The 14777-nt window shown below is 37.5% G+C and overlaps 1 protein-coding gene across 1 annotated transcript in view; it reads right to left on the bottom strand.

The window, feature by feature from the left end:
* Positions 1-14777, bottom strand: part of dock1 (dedicator of cytokinesis 1) — a 483186-nt gene that overhangs the window by 319634 nt on the left and 148775 nt on the right. The window contains exon 24 of the mRNA XM_062055356.1: positions 13542-13612. Within this exon, the coding sequence (XP_061911340.1) occupies positions 13542-13612 (71 nt within the window). The remainder of the gene's footprint in view (positions 1-13541; positions 13613-14777) is intronic.

Below are 14777 nucleotides of genomic sequence, written 5' to 3'. Positions count from 1 at the left end.
TTTAATGCATCCAGCGGGGCATCACAACAAAATTAGGCATAATAATGTGTTAATTCCACGACTGTATGTATCGGTTGATATCGGAATCGGTAATTAAGAGTTGGACAATATCGGATATCGGCAAAAAATACATTATTGGACATCTCTGATAATTACTTGGTAAACCATCTTGCAAGAAGCATAAACAATAAATAGGACTCGTCGATTGCCATTTAAAGTTCCTAGGATTCGGATTCGGATTCGGCTGCATATCTGGCAACCTCAGTCATGGAGAGTGGGAGGGGCCTACAGAATTTTGACCGTGATTGCAGTACCATTTCTGGCCACATTACTACATATGGCACATTTAAACTACAGCATTTACCCAAATTAGCTGCAAATTGGCACTGTAAGTAAAAATTGGCTTGACTTGATGAGAAATCCAGTTTAAATCCTATTTCAAATCTAGTTTAGACCCACTCACAGACAAGATTTCCACTGATTTGTGCTGTTTTTTTGTTTAGTTTTTTTACATCAAGCTGTATGAGACAAACATTTAGGGTCAGGTACTGTGACCACAGCTTTAGTGGACGTTCCTCCAGGTTTGCTGCAACTGAGAGCAGGCTGATTGTAAGGTCAATAAAGCAGAGTCAGAGAATACCCACTGAATAAAGCCGGCGCATAAAGTAAGCGTGGGCGTTGCGAGGCCTTCAGTTTCAGTGGGTTCACTCGAGAGCAAAGCCGTCTTCCAAACGGCGCCTTTTGAAGGAGCCTCGACTGCTGACGTACATTTCCCCTTGTTAGGCGGTTCACACGTCAACACCACTGACATCAAACTGTGCGCGCCCGAGCCTAAAAAAAAGCATATGTCCACTCACACACGTATATATCTATATAAATATAGAATGACACTTAAATGAGCGGCAGGATGCTCGTTATGTTGCGGAGCGGCGTTTGAAAGAGGAGAAAAAGGTGCTGGCAGGAAATGAAAGTGGCCTCCTCGGCCGAAGAGGCTTCAATTTAGTAGTCTCCAGCTCAGTCGTGCGGGCCAGGTTTGGAGTTAACAACGGGAGCAGCTGATGCCACTTTGGCTTGGCTGGCAAACAAACAAAAAAAGCTGTGATTTGTCGTTAAGGGGTAGGTGGCGCCGCTGTTTGGACATTTTCAGGTGGAGCTCCTGTCAGAGTCTTTATATACAGTAGATGTATGTAAATATGACAAAACCTCAGTCAGCCTGTTTACATCACTACAAATTAGGGATGTCCGATAATGGCTTTTTGCCGATATCCGATATCCCGATATTGTCCAACTCTTTAATTACCGATACCGATATCAACCGATACCGATATCAACCGATATATACAGTCGTGGAATTAACACATTATTATGCCTAATTTGGACAACCAGGTATGGTGAAGATAAGGTACTTTTAAAAAAAAATTATAAAATAAAATAAGATAAATAAATTAAAAACATTTTCTTGAATAAAAAAGAAAGTAAAACAATATAAAAACAGTTACATAGAAACTAGTAATTAATGAAAATGAGTAACATTAACTGTTAAAGGTTAGTACTATTAGTGGAGCAGCAGCACGCACAATCATGTGTGCTTACGGACTGTATCCCTTGCAGACTGTATTGATATATATTGATATATAATGTAGGAAGCAGAATATTGATAACAGAAAGAAACAACCCTTTTGTGTGAATGAGGAGGGAGGTTTTTTGGGTTGGTGCATTAATTGTAAGTGTATCTTGTGTTTTTTATGTTGATTTAATTTAAAAAAAAAAAAAACGATACCGATAATAAAAAAAACGATACAGATAATTTCCGATATTACATTTTAACACATTTATCGGCCGATAATATCCCTAATATTTTGTTGTCTTGTCTCTCATAATGATTGTGAACTAGGGATGTCCGATAATGGCTTTTTGCCGATATCCGATATTCCGATATTGTCCAACTCTTTAATTACCGATACCGATATCAACCGATACCGATATCAACCGATATATACAGTCGTGGAATTAACTCATTATTATGTCTAATTTGGACAACCAGGTATGGTGAAGATAAGGTACTTTAAAAAAAAATAATAACAACATAAATAAATTAAAAACATTTTCTTGAATAAAAAAGAAAGTAAAAAAATATAAAAACAGTTACACAGAAACTAGTAATGAATGAAAATGAGTAACATTAACTGTTAAAGGTTAGTACTATTAGTGGAGCAGCAGCACGCACAATCATGTGTGCTTACGGACTGTATCCCTTGCAGACTGTATTGATATATATTGATATATAATGTAGGAAGCAGAATATTAATAACAGAAAGAAACAACCCTTTTGTGTGAATGAGGAGGGAGGTTTTTTGGGTTGGTGCATTAATTGTAAGTGTATCTTGTGTTTTTTATGTTGATTTAATTTAAAAAAAAAAAAAAAACGATACCGATAATAAAAAAAAACGATACCGATAATTTCCGATATTACATTTTAACGCATTTATCGGCCGATAATATCCCTAATATTTTGTTGTCTTGTCCCTCATAATGATTGTGAACTAGGGATGTCCGATAATGGCTTTTTGCCAATATCCGATATTCCGATATTGTCCAACTCTTTAATTACCGATACCGATATCAACCGATACCGATATCAACCGATATATACAGTCGTGGAATTAACACATTATTATGTCTAATTTGGACAACCAGGTATGGTGAAGATAAGGTACTTTAAAAAAAAAAAAAAAAAAAAAAAAAAGATAAATAAATTAAAAACATTTTCTTGAATAAAAAAGAAAGTAAAACAATATAAAAACAGTTACATAGAAACTAGTAATTAATGAAAATGAGTAAAATTAACTGTTAAAGGTTAGTACTATTAGTGGAGCAGCAGCACGCACAATCATGTGTGCTTACGGACTGTATCCCTTGCAGACTGTATTGATATATATTGATATATAATGTAGGAAGCAGAATATTAATAACAGAAAGAAACAACCCTTTTGTGTGAATGAGGAGGGAGGTTTTTTGGGTTGGTGCATTAATTGTAAGTGTATCTTGTGTTTTTTATGTTGATTTAATTTTAAAAAAAAAAAAAACCGATACCGATAATAAAAAAAAACGATACCTATAATTTCCGATATTACATTTTAACGCATTTATCGGCCGATAATATCCCTAATATTTTGTTGCCTTGTCTCTCATAATGATTGTGAACTAGGGATGTCCGATACTGGCTTTTTGCCGATATCCGATATTCTGATATTGTCCAACTCTTTAATTACCGATATCAACCGATACCGATATCAACCGATATATACAGTCGTGGAATTAACACATTATTATGTCTAATTTGGACAACCAGGTATGGTGAAGATAAGGTACTTTTAAAAAAAAATTATAAAGTAAAATAAGATAAATAAATTAAAAACATTTTCTTGAATAAAAAAGAAAGTAAAACAATATAAAAACAGTTACATAGAAACTAGTAATGAATGAAAATGAGTAACATTAAGTGTTAAAGGTTAGTACTATTAGTGGAGCAGCAGCACGCACAATCATGTGTGCTTACGGACTGTATCCCTTGCAGACTGTATTGATATATATTGATATATAATGTAGGAAGCAGAATATTAATAACAGAAAGAAACAACCCTTTTGTGTGAATGAGGAGGGAGTTTTTTTGGGTTGGTGCATTAATTGTAAGTGTATCTTGTGTTTTTTATGTTGATTTAATTATTTAAAAAAAACAAAAAACGATACCGATAATAAAAAAACAGATACCGATAATGTCCGATATTACATTTTAACACATTTATCGGCCGATAATATCGGCAGGCCGATATTATCGGACATCCCTACTACAAATGTATCGAAACCAGAACAGATGTGACCGAATAATAAAAGACTGATAGCTCAGTTTTTGTGTGATTTGGCTTCTGACTCAATTTTGCCCTGGTTTTTGTATACCGTCTCGGTTATTGTGCGGCCAAACATTGCGCATAACAAACTGGTCCGTTTGAACACGTGCCAAACAAAGAATCCAAAGGGTCGCGGACATCGTATCTGTGCTTTTTTTCCCGTACGGCAGCAGAACGATACACCGTGGGGCCCTAGAAAGTAGCGAGTGCCAGCACTTTGATGAAGACGGTAAGAAACACTACTGAATTCCAGAAAGAACTCGAACCAAAGTAAAAAATTGCCATCCGTGAGGCTCTCCCCAGCAAGAATTCTGGGCTTCACAATCCAATTTTTGTGGGGCCCTTGGAAAGGTCCTAACTACTACCCATTACACAGCACCATTTTCCCTCTTTGCTATTCGCCAACAAGAGTCTTCATAAAGGTGAAATTGATGTAAAACTGTTCATTTATCCAAAGTGCGCCTCATGCATACGGTGTTTTCTGCATGTCAAACTATTAGTCGGGATGTGAGTCTTACAACAACTCACGATTGATTAAAGGCCTACTGAAATGACATTTTTTTATTTAAACGGGGATAGCAGATCCATTCTATGTGTCATACTTGATCATTTTGCAATATTGCCATATTTTTGCTGAAAGGATTTAGTATAGAACAACGTCGATAAAGTTCGCAACTTTTGGTCTCTGATAAAAAAAAACCTTGCCCCTACCGGAAGTAGCGTGACGTAGTCAGTTGTTCACTTCCTCATATTTTCCTATTGTTTTCAAACGCAGCTAGAGCTATTTGGACCGAGAAAGCGACGATTACCCCATTAATTTGAGCGAGGATGAAAGTTTCGTGGATGAGGAACGTTAGAGTGACGGACTAGAATGCAGTGAAATACATATCTTTTTTCGCTCTGACCGTAACTTAGGCACAAGCTGGCTCATTGGATTCCACACTCTCTCCTTTTTCTATTGTGGATCACGGATTTGTATTTTAAACCACCTGGGATACTATATCCTCTTGAAAATGAGAGTCAAGAACGTGAAATGGACATTCACAGTGACTTTTATCTCCACGACAATACATCGACGAAGCTCTTTAGCATGAACTAACGTGATAGCATCTGTCTCAAATGCAGATAGAAACAAAATAAATAAATCCCTGACTGGAAGGATAGACAGAAGATCAACAATACTATTAAACCATGGACATGTAACTACACGGTTAATAATTCTCAGCCTGGCAAAGCTTAACAATGCTGTTGCTAACGACGCTAAGGCTAACTTAGCAACTTAGCAACCGGACCTCACAGAGCTATGATAAAAACATTAGCGCTCCACCTACGCCAGCCAGCCCTCATCTGCTCATCAACACCCGTGCTCACCTGCGTTCCAGCGATCGACGGCGCGACGAAGGACTTCACCCCAACACATATGTGGTTGGCGGCTAGCATCGGCTGACGCGTCTGCTACCCAAGTAAGTTGTGTTGCTACAGCCAGCCGCTAATACACCGATCCCACCTACAACTTTCTTCTTTGCAGTCTCCATTGTTCATTAAACAAATTGCAAGAGATTCACCAACACAGATGTCCAGAATACTGTGGAATTATGAAATGAAAACAGAGCTTTTTGGTATTGTATTCAATGGGGAAGCCATACCTCTGTTCCCCTGGCTACGTCACGCGCATACGTCATCCTCCAAAGGCTTTTTCAACCGGAAGTTTAGCGGGAAATTTAAAATGTCACTTTATAAGTTAACCCGGCCGTATTGGCATGTGTTGCAATGTTAAGATTTCATCATTGATATATAAACTATCAGACTGCGTGGTCGCTAGTAGTGGCTTTCAGTAGGCCTTTAAATTCAGATTTTTGATCACAGAGAGAGGTAACTAGCTTACGCTGCTAAATTGACATACTAATCCGGTGAGTTGCTGCGTCGCCTCTGAGCTGGTGAAAGTTAATTCTAAATCAGGCCTGGCCAATTATTTTGACTCGGGGCGCCAAATTTCGAGAGAAAAAATGTGTCTGTAACACTAATGCAAAACCTCACAATAATGTCTGATTGAAAGCTATAAACGTTATGACAGACCACCTTAAAAAATGGAATGGAATTTTTAATTTTTTTTACTGAATGAGACACCCAGAATGTACATGAAAATAAAGTGAAGTATATTTATATAGCACTTTTCTCTAGTGACTCAAAGCGCTTTACATAGTGAAACCCAATATCTAAGTTACATTTAAACCAGTGTGGGTGGCACTGGGAGCAGGTGGGTAAAGTGTCTTGCCCAAGGACACAACGGAAGTGACTAGGATGGCGGAAGCGGGGATCAAACCTGCAACCCTCAAGTTGCTGGCACGGCCGCTCTACCAATCGAGCTATACCGCCCCACATAAAGAATGTGGGATTTACAAAATTAACTATGAAGGATAAAACACTGAATATTGACAACATATGAACGTCACACCTAGAGATGTCCGATAATATCGGCCTGCCGATATTATCGGCCTGCCGATATTATCGGCCGATATATGCGTTAAAATGTAATATCGGAAATTATCGATATAGGTTTTTTTATTATCGGTATCGTTTTTTTTATTTTTTTTATTAAATTAACATAAAAAACACAAGTTACATTTACAATTAGTGCACCAACCCAAACAACCTCCCTCCCCCCATTTACACTCATTCACACAAAAGGGTTGTTTCTTTCTGTTATTAATATTCTGCTTCCTACATTATATATCAATATATATCAATACAGTCTGCAAGGGATACAGTCCGTAAGCACACATGATTGTGCGTGCTGCTGCTCCACTAATAGTACTAACCTTTAACACTTAATTTTACTAATTTTCATTCATTACTAGTTTCTATGTAACGGTTTTTATATTGTTGTACTTTCTTTTTTATTCAAGAAAATGTTTTTAATTTATTTATCTTATTTTACAAATTTTTTAAAAAAGTACCTTATCTTCACCATACCTGGTTGTCCAAATTAGGCATAATAATGTGTTAATTCCACGACTGCATATATCGGTTGATATCGGTATCGGTAATTAAAGAGTTGGACAATATCGGAATATCGGATATCGGCAAAAAGCCATTATCGGACATCCCTAGTCATACCCCCTCTCCATCGACATATTTTACAATCAAGCGAAATGCAACAAAAATCCAACAAACACAGCGAAATATGAACGCGAAGGGTAAAAAAACCCCACCTACAATCTGATATATGTGATATATCACTAAGCTTTAGAACTTTGTTGTAAAAATCTCCTCCAGCATCTGTCACCCTGACACCCACATTTCAGGCTGGCTGCTCTGGAAACACTCTGTGGAAACGCTCCCCAACCACACTGCTTGGTGCCTCGTCTGAGCTGTTGTGACGTAGATGACCATAGTAACTAATTAGATGACCATAGTAACTAATTAGATGACCATAGTAACTAATTAGATGACCATAGTAACTAGTATATCCTGCAAAAGCGCAGATTCCAACCATTGAAATACTTCGTATAGTTGAAGACGTACGGTCATTTGACAACATCACTGCACATCATAATGGCAGCTACAATTTCTATCTTAAAGATCTAAAAATATTATTTGGGAACGTCCTGCGGCCCAGGTCTGTTTCAGATTATAAATCATGCATCTCACCTGGATAGTAGAAGGTTGTGGCCATTAAATCAAGCAGATGAAATTCAACTTAGACCCGAAGATGGCGAGAAATGCACGAAAAGACACTAGTTTGCGGCACTTTGTGAGGATTACGATTAATCTTTCCTCTAAACGGGAAGATATAAACATCCCGTCAGTTGGCACCCGAGTGAGAGCAGACATTGCACAGTAAGTAAATGTTTTATTATGTTTATAGTTTGTCAGCACTTAGCAATACTGCTACCTAATGCTTAAGTGATTCGCTAAAGCTGGATATGTTTATAGACTTAGACTTCCTTTTTATTGTCATTCAAATTTGAACTTTACAGTACGGATAAGAATGAAATTTCGTTACATAAGCTCATGGTAGTGCAGGATTAAAAAAAAAGCAATAAGGTGCATATATAAATAAATAAATAGGTTACTGTACAGATAAATATATTGCACTTTCACATACGTCCACGTTTATGGATGTATGTTATATTGTCTTCTTTATTACAGCGAGTTAATCCATTTTGGGGGGAGTTGAGGGGATAATTTAATTATGATGCGTTCAAGAGTCTTACGGCCTGAGGGATCACACAGCTTGTAAAACTTGTAGCTCATCCTTCGTATATTCAGGCTAAAAAATATAAGGTTCTGAATCATTCGTCCCAAAGTAATCTTTGTTGTCTCTTATGACGTCTGTCATGATTAGTAGTAGTGTCTTTGTGAAATTAATACGCCGCCATATGGTTAAAATTAGCAAAAAATGTCAATATTACTTGTTATTATGAATGTGCCTGTTACTGAATTATATATATATATATATTAGGGCTGCAACAACTAATCGATTAAATCGATTAAAATCGATTATAAAAATAGTTGCCGATTAATTTAGTCATCGATTCGTTGGTTCTATGCTATGCGCATATACGATATATACATACTTACAAAATGTATATAAAACGATGATGGAAGCTCTTAGATGTTTTTCGGAATAACGCAACACCCGTTGGTTCTATTGTTAGCTGACTTTTGCTAGCGTTTATTTACGAGGCAGAATGCATAAAAAAGAAAAACGTGTTCTTGTCTTACATAGGGATTGTGAATGATAGGCACAGATCCCAAAAAAAACCTTTAACACGTTAACTTTGACAGCCCAGATTTTAGGTGAAATTAAATTGACCTTGTCTTAACTTTCACATATACCGGCCAAAATCCACAAAGTTTTGTTATCCATGAATGGATCAAAAACGAGTCCTGGTTGAATCAGATTTATGGGTCTTTTTCCATCATGCTGTTCACATTTTGACATGATGAGACCGAGACAAGCCCTAACAACTGCTGACAGTGCCTCGCTATTTGGAGGCTTCAAACGGGATGTTCTCACAGCAAAGTGGCCACTGAGCTCAGAATGTTTCAGAGTGTCATCAGCAGGTTGCCATGGAGATACAAAGAAACTAGAAGAGTTACAGAGCAGCATACTACATGCTCATCTGTGAAATTACAATCTTGCCATGAAGCCCCTTATTAGAAGTTGTGCCATAGGTACTGACAATTTGAACTGCTGGACATGTGCATTCAAAAGTTGACAAAGTCAAATTAAGTTCACCTGTAAAAGTGTACCACATACCATATTTCCCGGACTATAAGGAGCACTTAAAATCCTTTTTTTCCCTCAAAACTCGACAGTGCGCCTAATGTACGGAATAATTATGCTTACTGACCTCGAAGCAATTTTATTTGGTACATGGTGTAATGATAAGTGTGACCAGTAGATGACAGTCAAACATAAGAGATATGTGTGGACTGCAATATGACTCAAGTAAACACCAACATTTTATATGTTCCATTGAAAATATAGAACATTACACACGGCGCTCAAAAATCTATCAGTATGTTTTAGTACGACTTTGGTGGATTGTCGGCGCATTAAACATTCAAGTATTATTATGGTGTGTGTATAAGGTAGGACATTATCTGGCGTTTTTTTCCGCAATATTACGCAAAAGCAACTTTCTTTAACTTCTGGTACATGCTGATCTGTATTTGGGGTCTGCATAAATCCTAAAAAATGGCGCGCTTCCGCCTTTGTAGTCCTGGCCGACAACGTAGTTGATAAGCTTCTTCTTTTTCTCTATCTTCTTGTTATGGGACGTTCATCCTCCACTGTTCCCATTTCTAATATAAATTAGTGTAAAGTTCTTACTAGGGATGTCCGATAATATCGGCCTGCCGATATTATCGACCGATAAATGCGTTAAAATGTAATATCGGAAATTATCGGCATCGGTTTTTTTATTATCGGTATCGTTTTTTTTTAATTAAATCAACATAAAAAACACAAGATACACTTACAATTAATGCACCAACCCAAAAAACCTCCCTCCTCATTCACACAAAAGGGTTGTTTCTTTCTGTTATCAATATTCTGCTTCCTACATTATATATCAATATATATCAATACAGTCTGCAAGGAATACAGTCCGTAAGCACACATGATTGTGCGTGCTGCTGCTCCACTAATAGTACTAACCTTTAACAGTTAATGTTACTCATTTTCATTCATTACTAGTTTCTATGTAACTGTTTTTATATTGTTTTACTTTCTTTTTTATTCAAGAAAATGTTTTTAATTTATTTATCTTATTTTATAATTTTTTTTTTAAAAGTACCTTATCTTCACCATACCTGGTTGTCCAAATTAGACATAATAATGTGTTAATTCCACGACTGTATATATCGGTTGATATCGGTATCGGTTGATATCGGTATCGGTAATTAAAGAGTTGGACAATATCGGAATATCGGATATCGGCAAAAACCATTATCGGACATCCCTAGTTCTTACTTATATCTGTCAGTAAACCCGCCATGAAAACGCTAAAACATACCGGTGTAGTGAGTTTACATTATTCACCCAAGGAACTTTAGTTATTAGAGAGTTCCGGTCGGACGGTTTTTCACGGGACACTTGTTGTTTTTGTTTCCAAATGAGGAGATGCGGCTCCGTTATTCCATCCATCCATTTTCTACCGATTGTCCCTTGATTGAAGTAAAGTCTGAATGTCATTAAAACAGTTAGCTCCATCTTTTGACACTTCTTCCACTCCCGTCCTTGCACGCTACACCACTGCAACAAAGATGACGGGGAGAAGACGCCGTCGAAGGTGAGCCACGTAAATAAGACCGCCCACAAAACGGCGCATGCTGAAGAGACTGTCAGAAAGCGGCTTGAAGATGATCTGTAAAACATCATCTATGCAACATTTTGACCAAAGAACCACCATTACATGTTATGTAGACCACAAGGAAGTGTTTTACATTTACAAAAAAAATATGACTCCTTTAATGCATCCTATAATCTGGTGCGTTTTATATATGAAAAAAGATCGAAAATATACCATTCATCGGCAGTGCGCCTTATAATCCGGTGCGCCCTATGGTTCGGAAAATACAGGTATTTTAGCAGCAATCTGAAATCCCACTCTTTATGAATCTCTCAACATCACTACGGTACAAATTGTCTGCACAGTCATTTGCACGCTGCTCTTGCTGCTGATTGGCTGGAGTATTCATTTCCCTGATGCGCAGCCAGGACTACGACGTCAGACCAAATATTTGCTAAATTTAACAAAGGTTTATTGGATTAAGATTGCTGTCTGCACATTTGAATAAAGGGAACCAAACAGTGCACAGAGCTGGAAAGTGCACTGAACCAATGGTCTTCTTTACTGTAGGAGACTAAGAATGAGGACCTTGTCTTTTTTTAACACGACAGATGAAGGATATCCAATCAGGACATAGTCTTTCACATGATGTAGAGATGTCCGATAATATTGGCAGTCCGATATTATCAGCCGATAAATGCTTTAAAATGTAATATCGGAAATTATCGGTATCGGTTTTAAAAAGTAAAATTTATGACTAGGGATGTCCGATAATGGCTTTTTGCCGCTATCCGATATTCCGATATTGTCCAACTCTTTAATTACCGATACCGATATCAACCGATACCGATATCAACCGATATATGCAGTCGTGGAATTAACACATTATTATGTCTAATTTGGACAACCAGGTATGGTGAAGATAAGGTACTTTTTAAAAAAATTTGTAAAATAAGATAAATAAATTAAAAACATTTTCTTGAAAAAAAAGAAAGTACAACAATATAAAAACAGTTACATAGAAACTAGTAATGAATGAAAATTAGTAAAATTAACTGTTAAAGGTTAGTACTATTAGTGGAGCAGCAGCACGCACAATCATGTGTGCTTACGGACTGTATCCCTTGCAGACTGTATTGATATATATTGATATATAATGTAGGAACCAGAATATTAATAACAGAAAGAAACAACACTTTTGTGTGAATGAGTGTAAATGGGGGAGGGAGGTTTTTTAGGTTGGTGTACTAATTGTAAGTGTATCTTGTGTTTTTTATGTTGGTTTAATAATTTTTAAAAAACGATACCGATAATAAAAAAAACGATACCGATAATTTCCGATATTACATTTTAACGCATATATCGGCCGATAATATCGGCAGGCCAATATTATCGGACATCTCTATTTATGACTTTTTAAAACGCCGCTGTACGGAGTGGTACACGGACATAGGGAGAAGTACAGAGCGCCAATAAACCTTAAAGGCACTGCCTTTGCGTGGCGGTCCAATCACATAATATCTACGGCTTTTCACACACACACAAGTGAATGCAAGGCAAACTTGGTCAACAGCCATACAGGTCACACTGAGGGTGACCGTATAAACAACTTTAACACTGTTACAAATATGCGCCACACTGTGAACCCACACCAAACAAGAATGACAAACACATTTCGGGAGAACATCCGCACCGTAACACAACATAAACACAACAGAACAAATACCCAGAACCCCTTGCAGCACTAACTCTTCCGGGACGCTACAATATACACCCCCCGCCATCCCCTAAACCCCCACCCCCAACCCCGCCCACCTCAACCTCCTCATGCTCTCTCAGGGAGAACATGTCCCCAAATTCCAAGCTGCTGTTTTGAGGCATGTTAAAAAGAATTATGCACTTTGTGACTTCAATAATAAATATGGCAGTGCCATGTTGGCATTTTTTTCCATAACTTGAGTTGATTTATTTTGGAAAACCTTGTTACATTGTTTAATGCATCCAGCGGGGCATCACAACAAAATTAGGCATACTAATGTGTAGGGATGTCCGATAATGGCTTTTTGCCGATATCCGATATTCCGATATTGTCCAACTCTTTAATTACCGATACCGATATCAACCGATATATGCAGTCGTGGAATTAACACATTATTATGCCTAATTTGGACAACCATGTATGGTGAAGATAAGGTACTTTTTAAAAAATAAAATAAAATAAGATAACTAAATTAAAAACATTTTCTTGAATAAAAAACAAATATAAAAACAGTTACATAGAAACTAGTAATTAATGAAAATGAGTAAAATTAACTGTTAAAGGTTAGTACTATTAGTGGAGCAGCAGCACGCACAATCATGTGTGCTTACGGACTGTATCCCTTGCAGACTGTATTGATATATATTGATATTTATAATGTAGGAACCAGAATATTGATAACAGAAAGAAATGGGGGGAGGGAGATTTTTTGGGTTGGTGCACTAATTGTAAGTGTATCTTGTGTTTTTTATGTTGATTTAATAAAAATAAAAAATAAAAAAAAAATTAAAAAAACGATACAGATAACAAAAAAAACGATACCGATAATTTCCGATATTACATTTTAACGCATTTATCGGCCGATAATATTATCGGACATCCCTAATAATGTGTTAATTCCACGACTGTATATATCTGTATCGGTAATTTAGAGTTGGACAATATCGGAATATCGGATATCGGCAAAAAAGCCATTATCGGACATCTCTAACATGATGAGTTTGGTTTATTACAGTTTTATGTTGCTGTTTTGCTCAGTTTGACTTGATTAAAGCAACACTGCTTTCTTACCTTAGTTCCTTTGGGTCAAACACCAGCTTGACGTCATTGACTATGGTAGGAATGTATTTCAGTGCAGCGCCCTGGAAGAAGAAGAAGAAAAGATCATTTTCAACTCAATATCAAGTAGTTAGGTGGGTAAAACCTTCACCAATAGTTCATATTTAGACTGGAAACCTTGTACTTTTGTCATTTTATTCTGCAGCCCGTTTAGGCAGCAAACTGCTGTCCCCAAGGTACAAGGTAGGAGGGGAGAATGGGAAATGTCAAATGCACAGCTACATCTTGAATTAGCACTACATGTTCAAACTGCTTCAGAACATGCACTTCCTGTTTTGCTTTTGCAGCCCGTTTAGGCAGCAAACTACTGTTCCCAAAATACAAAGCAGGGTAGGAAGGGAGTTTAGGAGATTATGGATTTACTGCTGCATGTTGAAGTAGCACTACACCTTAGAACTGCAACATGACATGCACTTCCTGGTTTCATTCTGCAGCCCGTTTAGGCAGCAAACTACTGTTCCCAAAATACAAAGCAGGGTAGGAAGGGAGTTTAGGAGATTATGGATTTACTGCTGCATGTTGAAGTAGCACTACACGTTAGAACCGCAACATGACATGCACTTCCTGGTTTCATTCTGCAGCCCGTTTAGGCAGCAAACTACTGTTCCCAAAATACAAAGCAGGGTAGGAAGGGAGTTTAGGAGATTATGGATTTACTGCTGCATGTTGAAGTAGCACTACACGTTAGAACCGCAACATGACATGCACTTCCTGGTTTCATTCTGCAGCCCGTTTAGGCAGCAAACTACTGTTCCCAAAATACAAAGCAGGGTAGGAAGGGAGTTTAGGAGATTATGGATTTACTGCTGCATGTTGAAGTAGCACTACACGTTAGAACTGCAACATGACATGCACTTCCTGGTTTCATTCTACAGCCCGTTTAGGCAGCAAACTACTGTTCCCAAAATACAAAGCAGGGTAGGAAGGGAGTTTAGGAGATTATGGATTTACTGCTGCATGTTGAAGTAGCACTACACGTTAGAACCGCAACATGACATGCACTTCCTGGTTTCATTCTGCAGCCCGTTTAGGCAGCAAACTACTGTTCCCAAAATACAAAGCAGGGTAGGAAGGGAGTTTAGGAGATTATGGATTTACTGCTGCATGTTGAAGTAGCACTACACGTTAGAACCGCAACATGACATGCACTTCCTGGTTTCATTCTGCAGCCCGTTTAGGCAGCAAACT

Source organism: Entelurus aequoreus, linkage group LG08, assembly GCF_033978785.1.
Source record: "Entelurus aequoreus isolate RoL-2023_Sb linkage group LG08, RoL_Eaeq_v1.1, whole genome shotgun sequence".
NCBI classification, from domain to species: Eukaryota; Metazoa; Chordata; class Actinopteri; order Syngnathiformes; family Syngnathidae; genus Entelurus; species Entelurus aequoreus.
The sequence above is the reverse complement of the archived record's forward strand: the minus strand, read 5'-3'. Positions and strand labels throughout refer to the sequence as shown.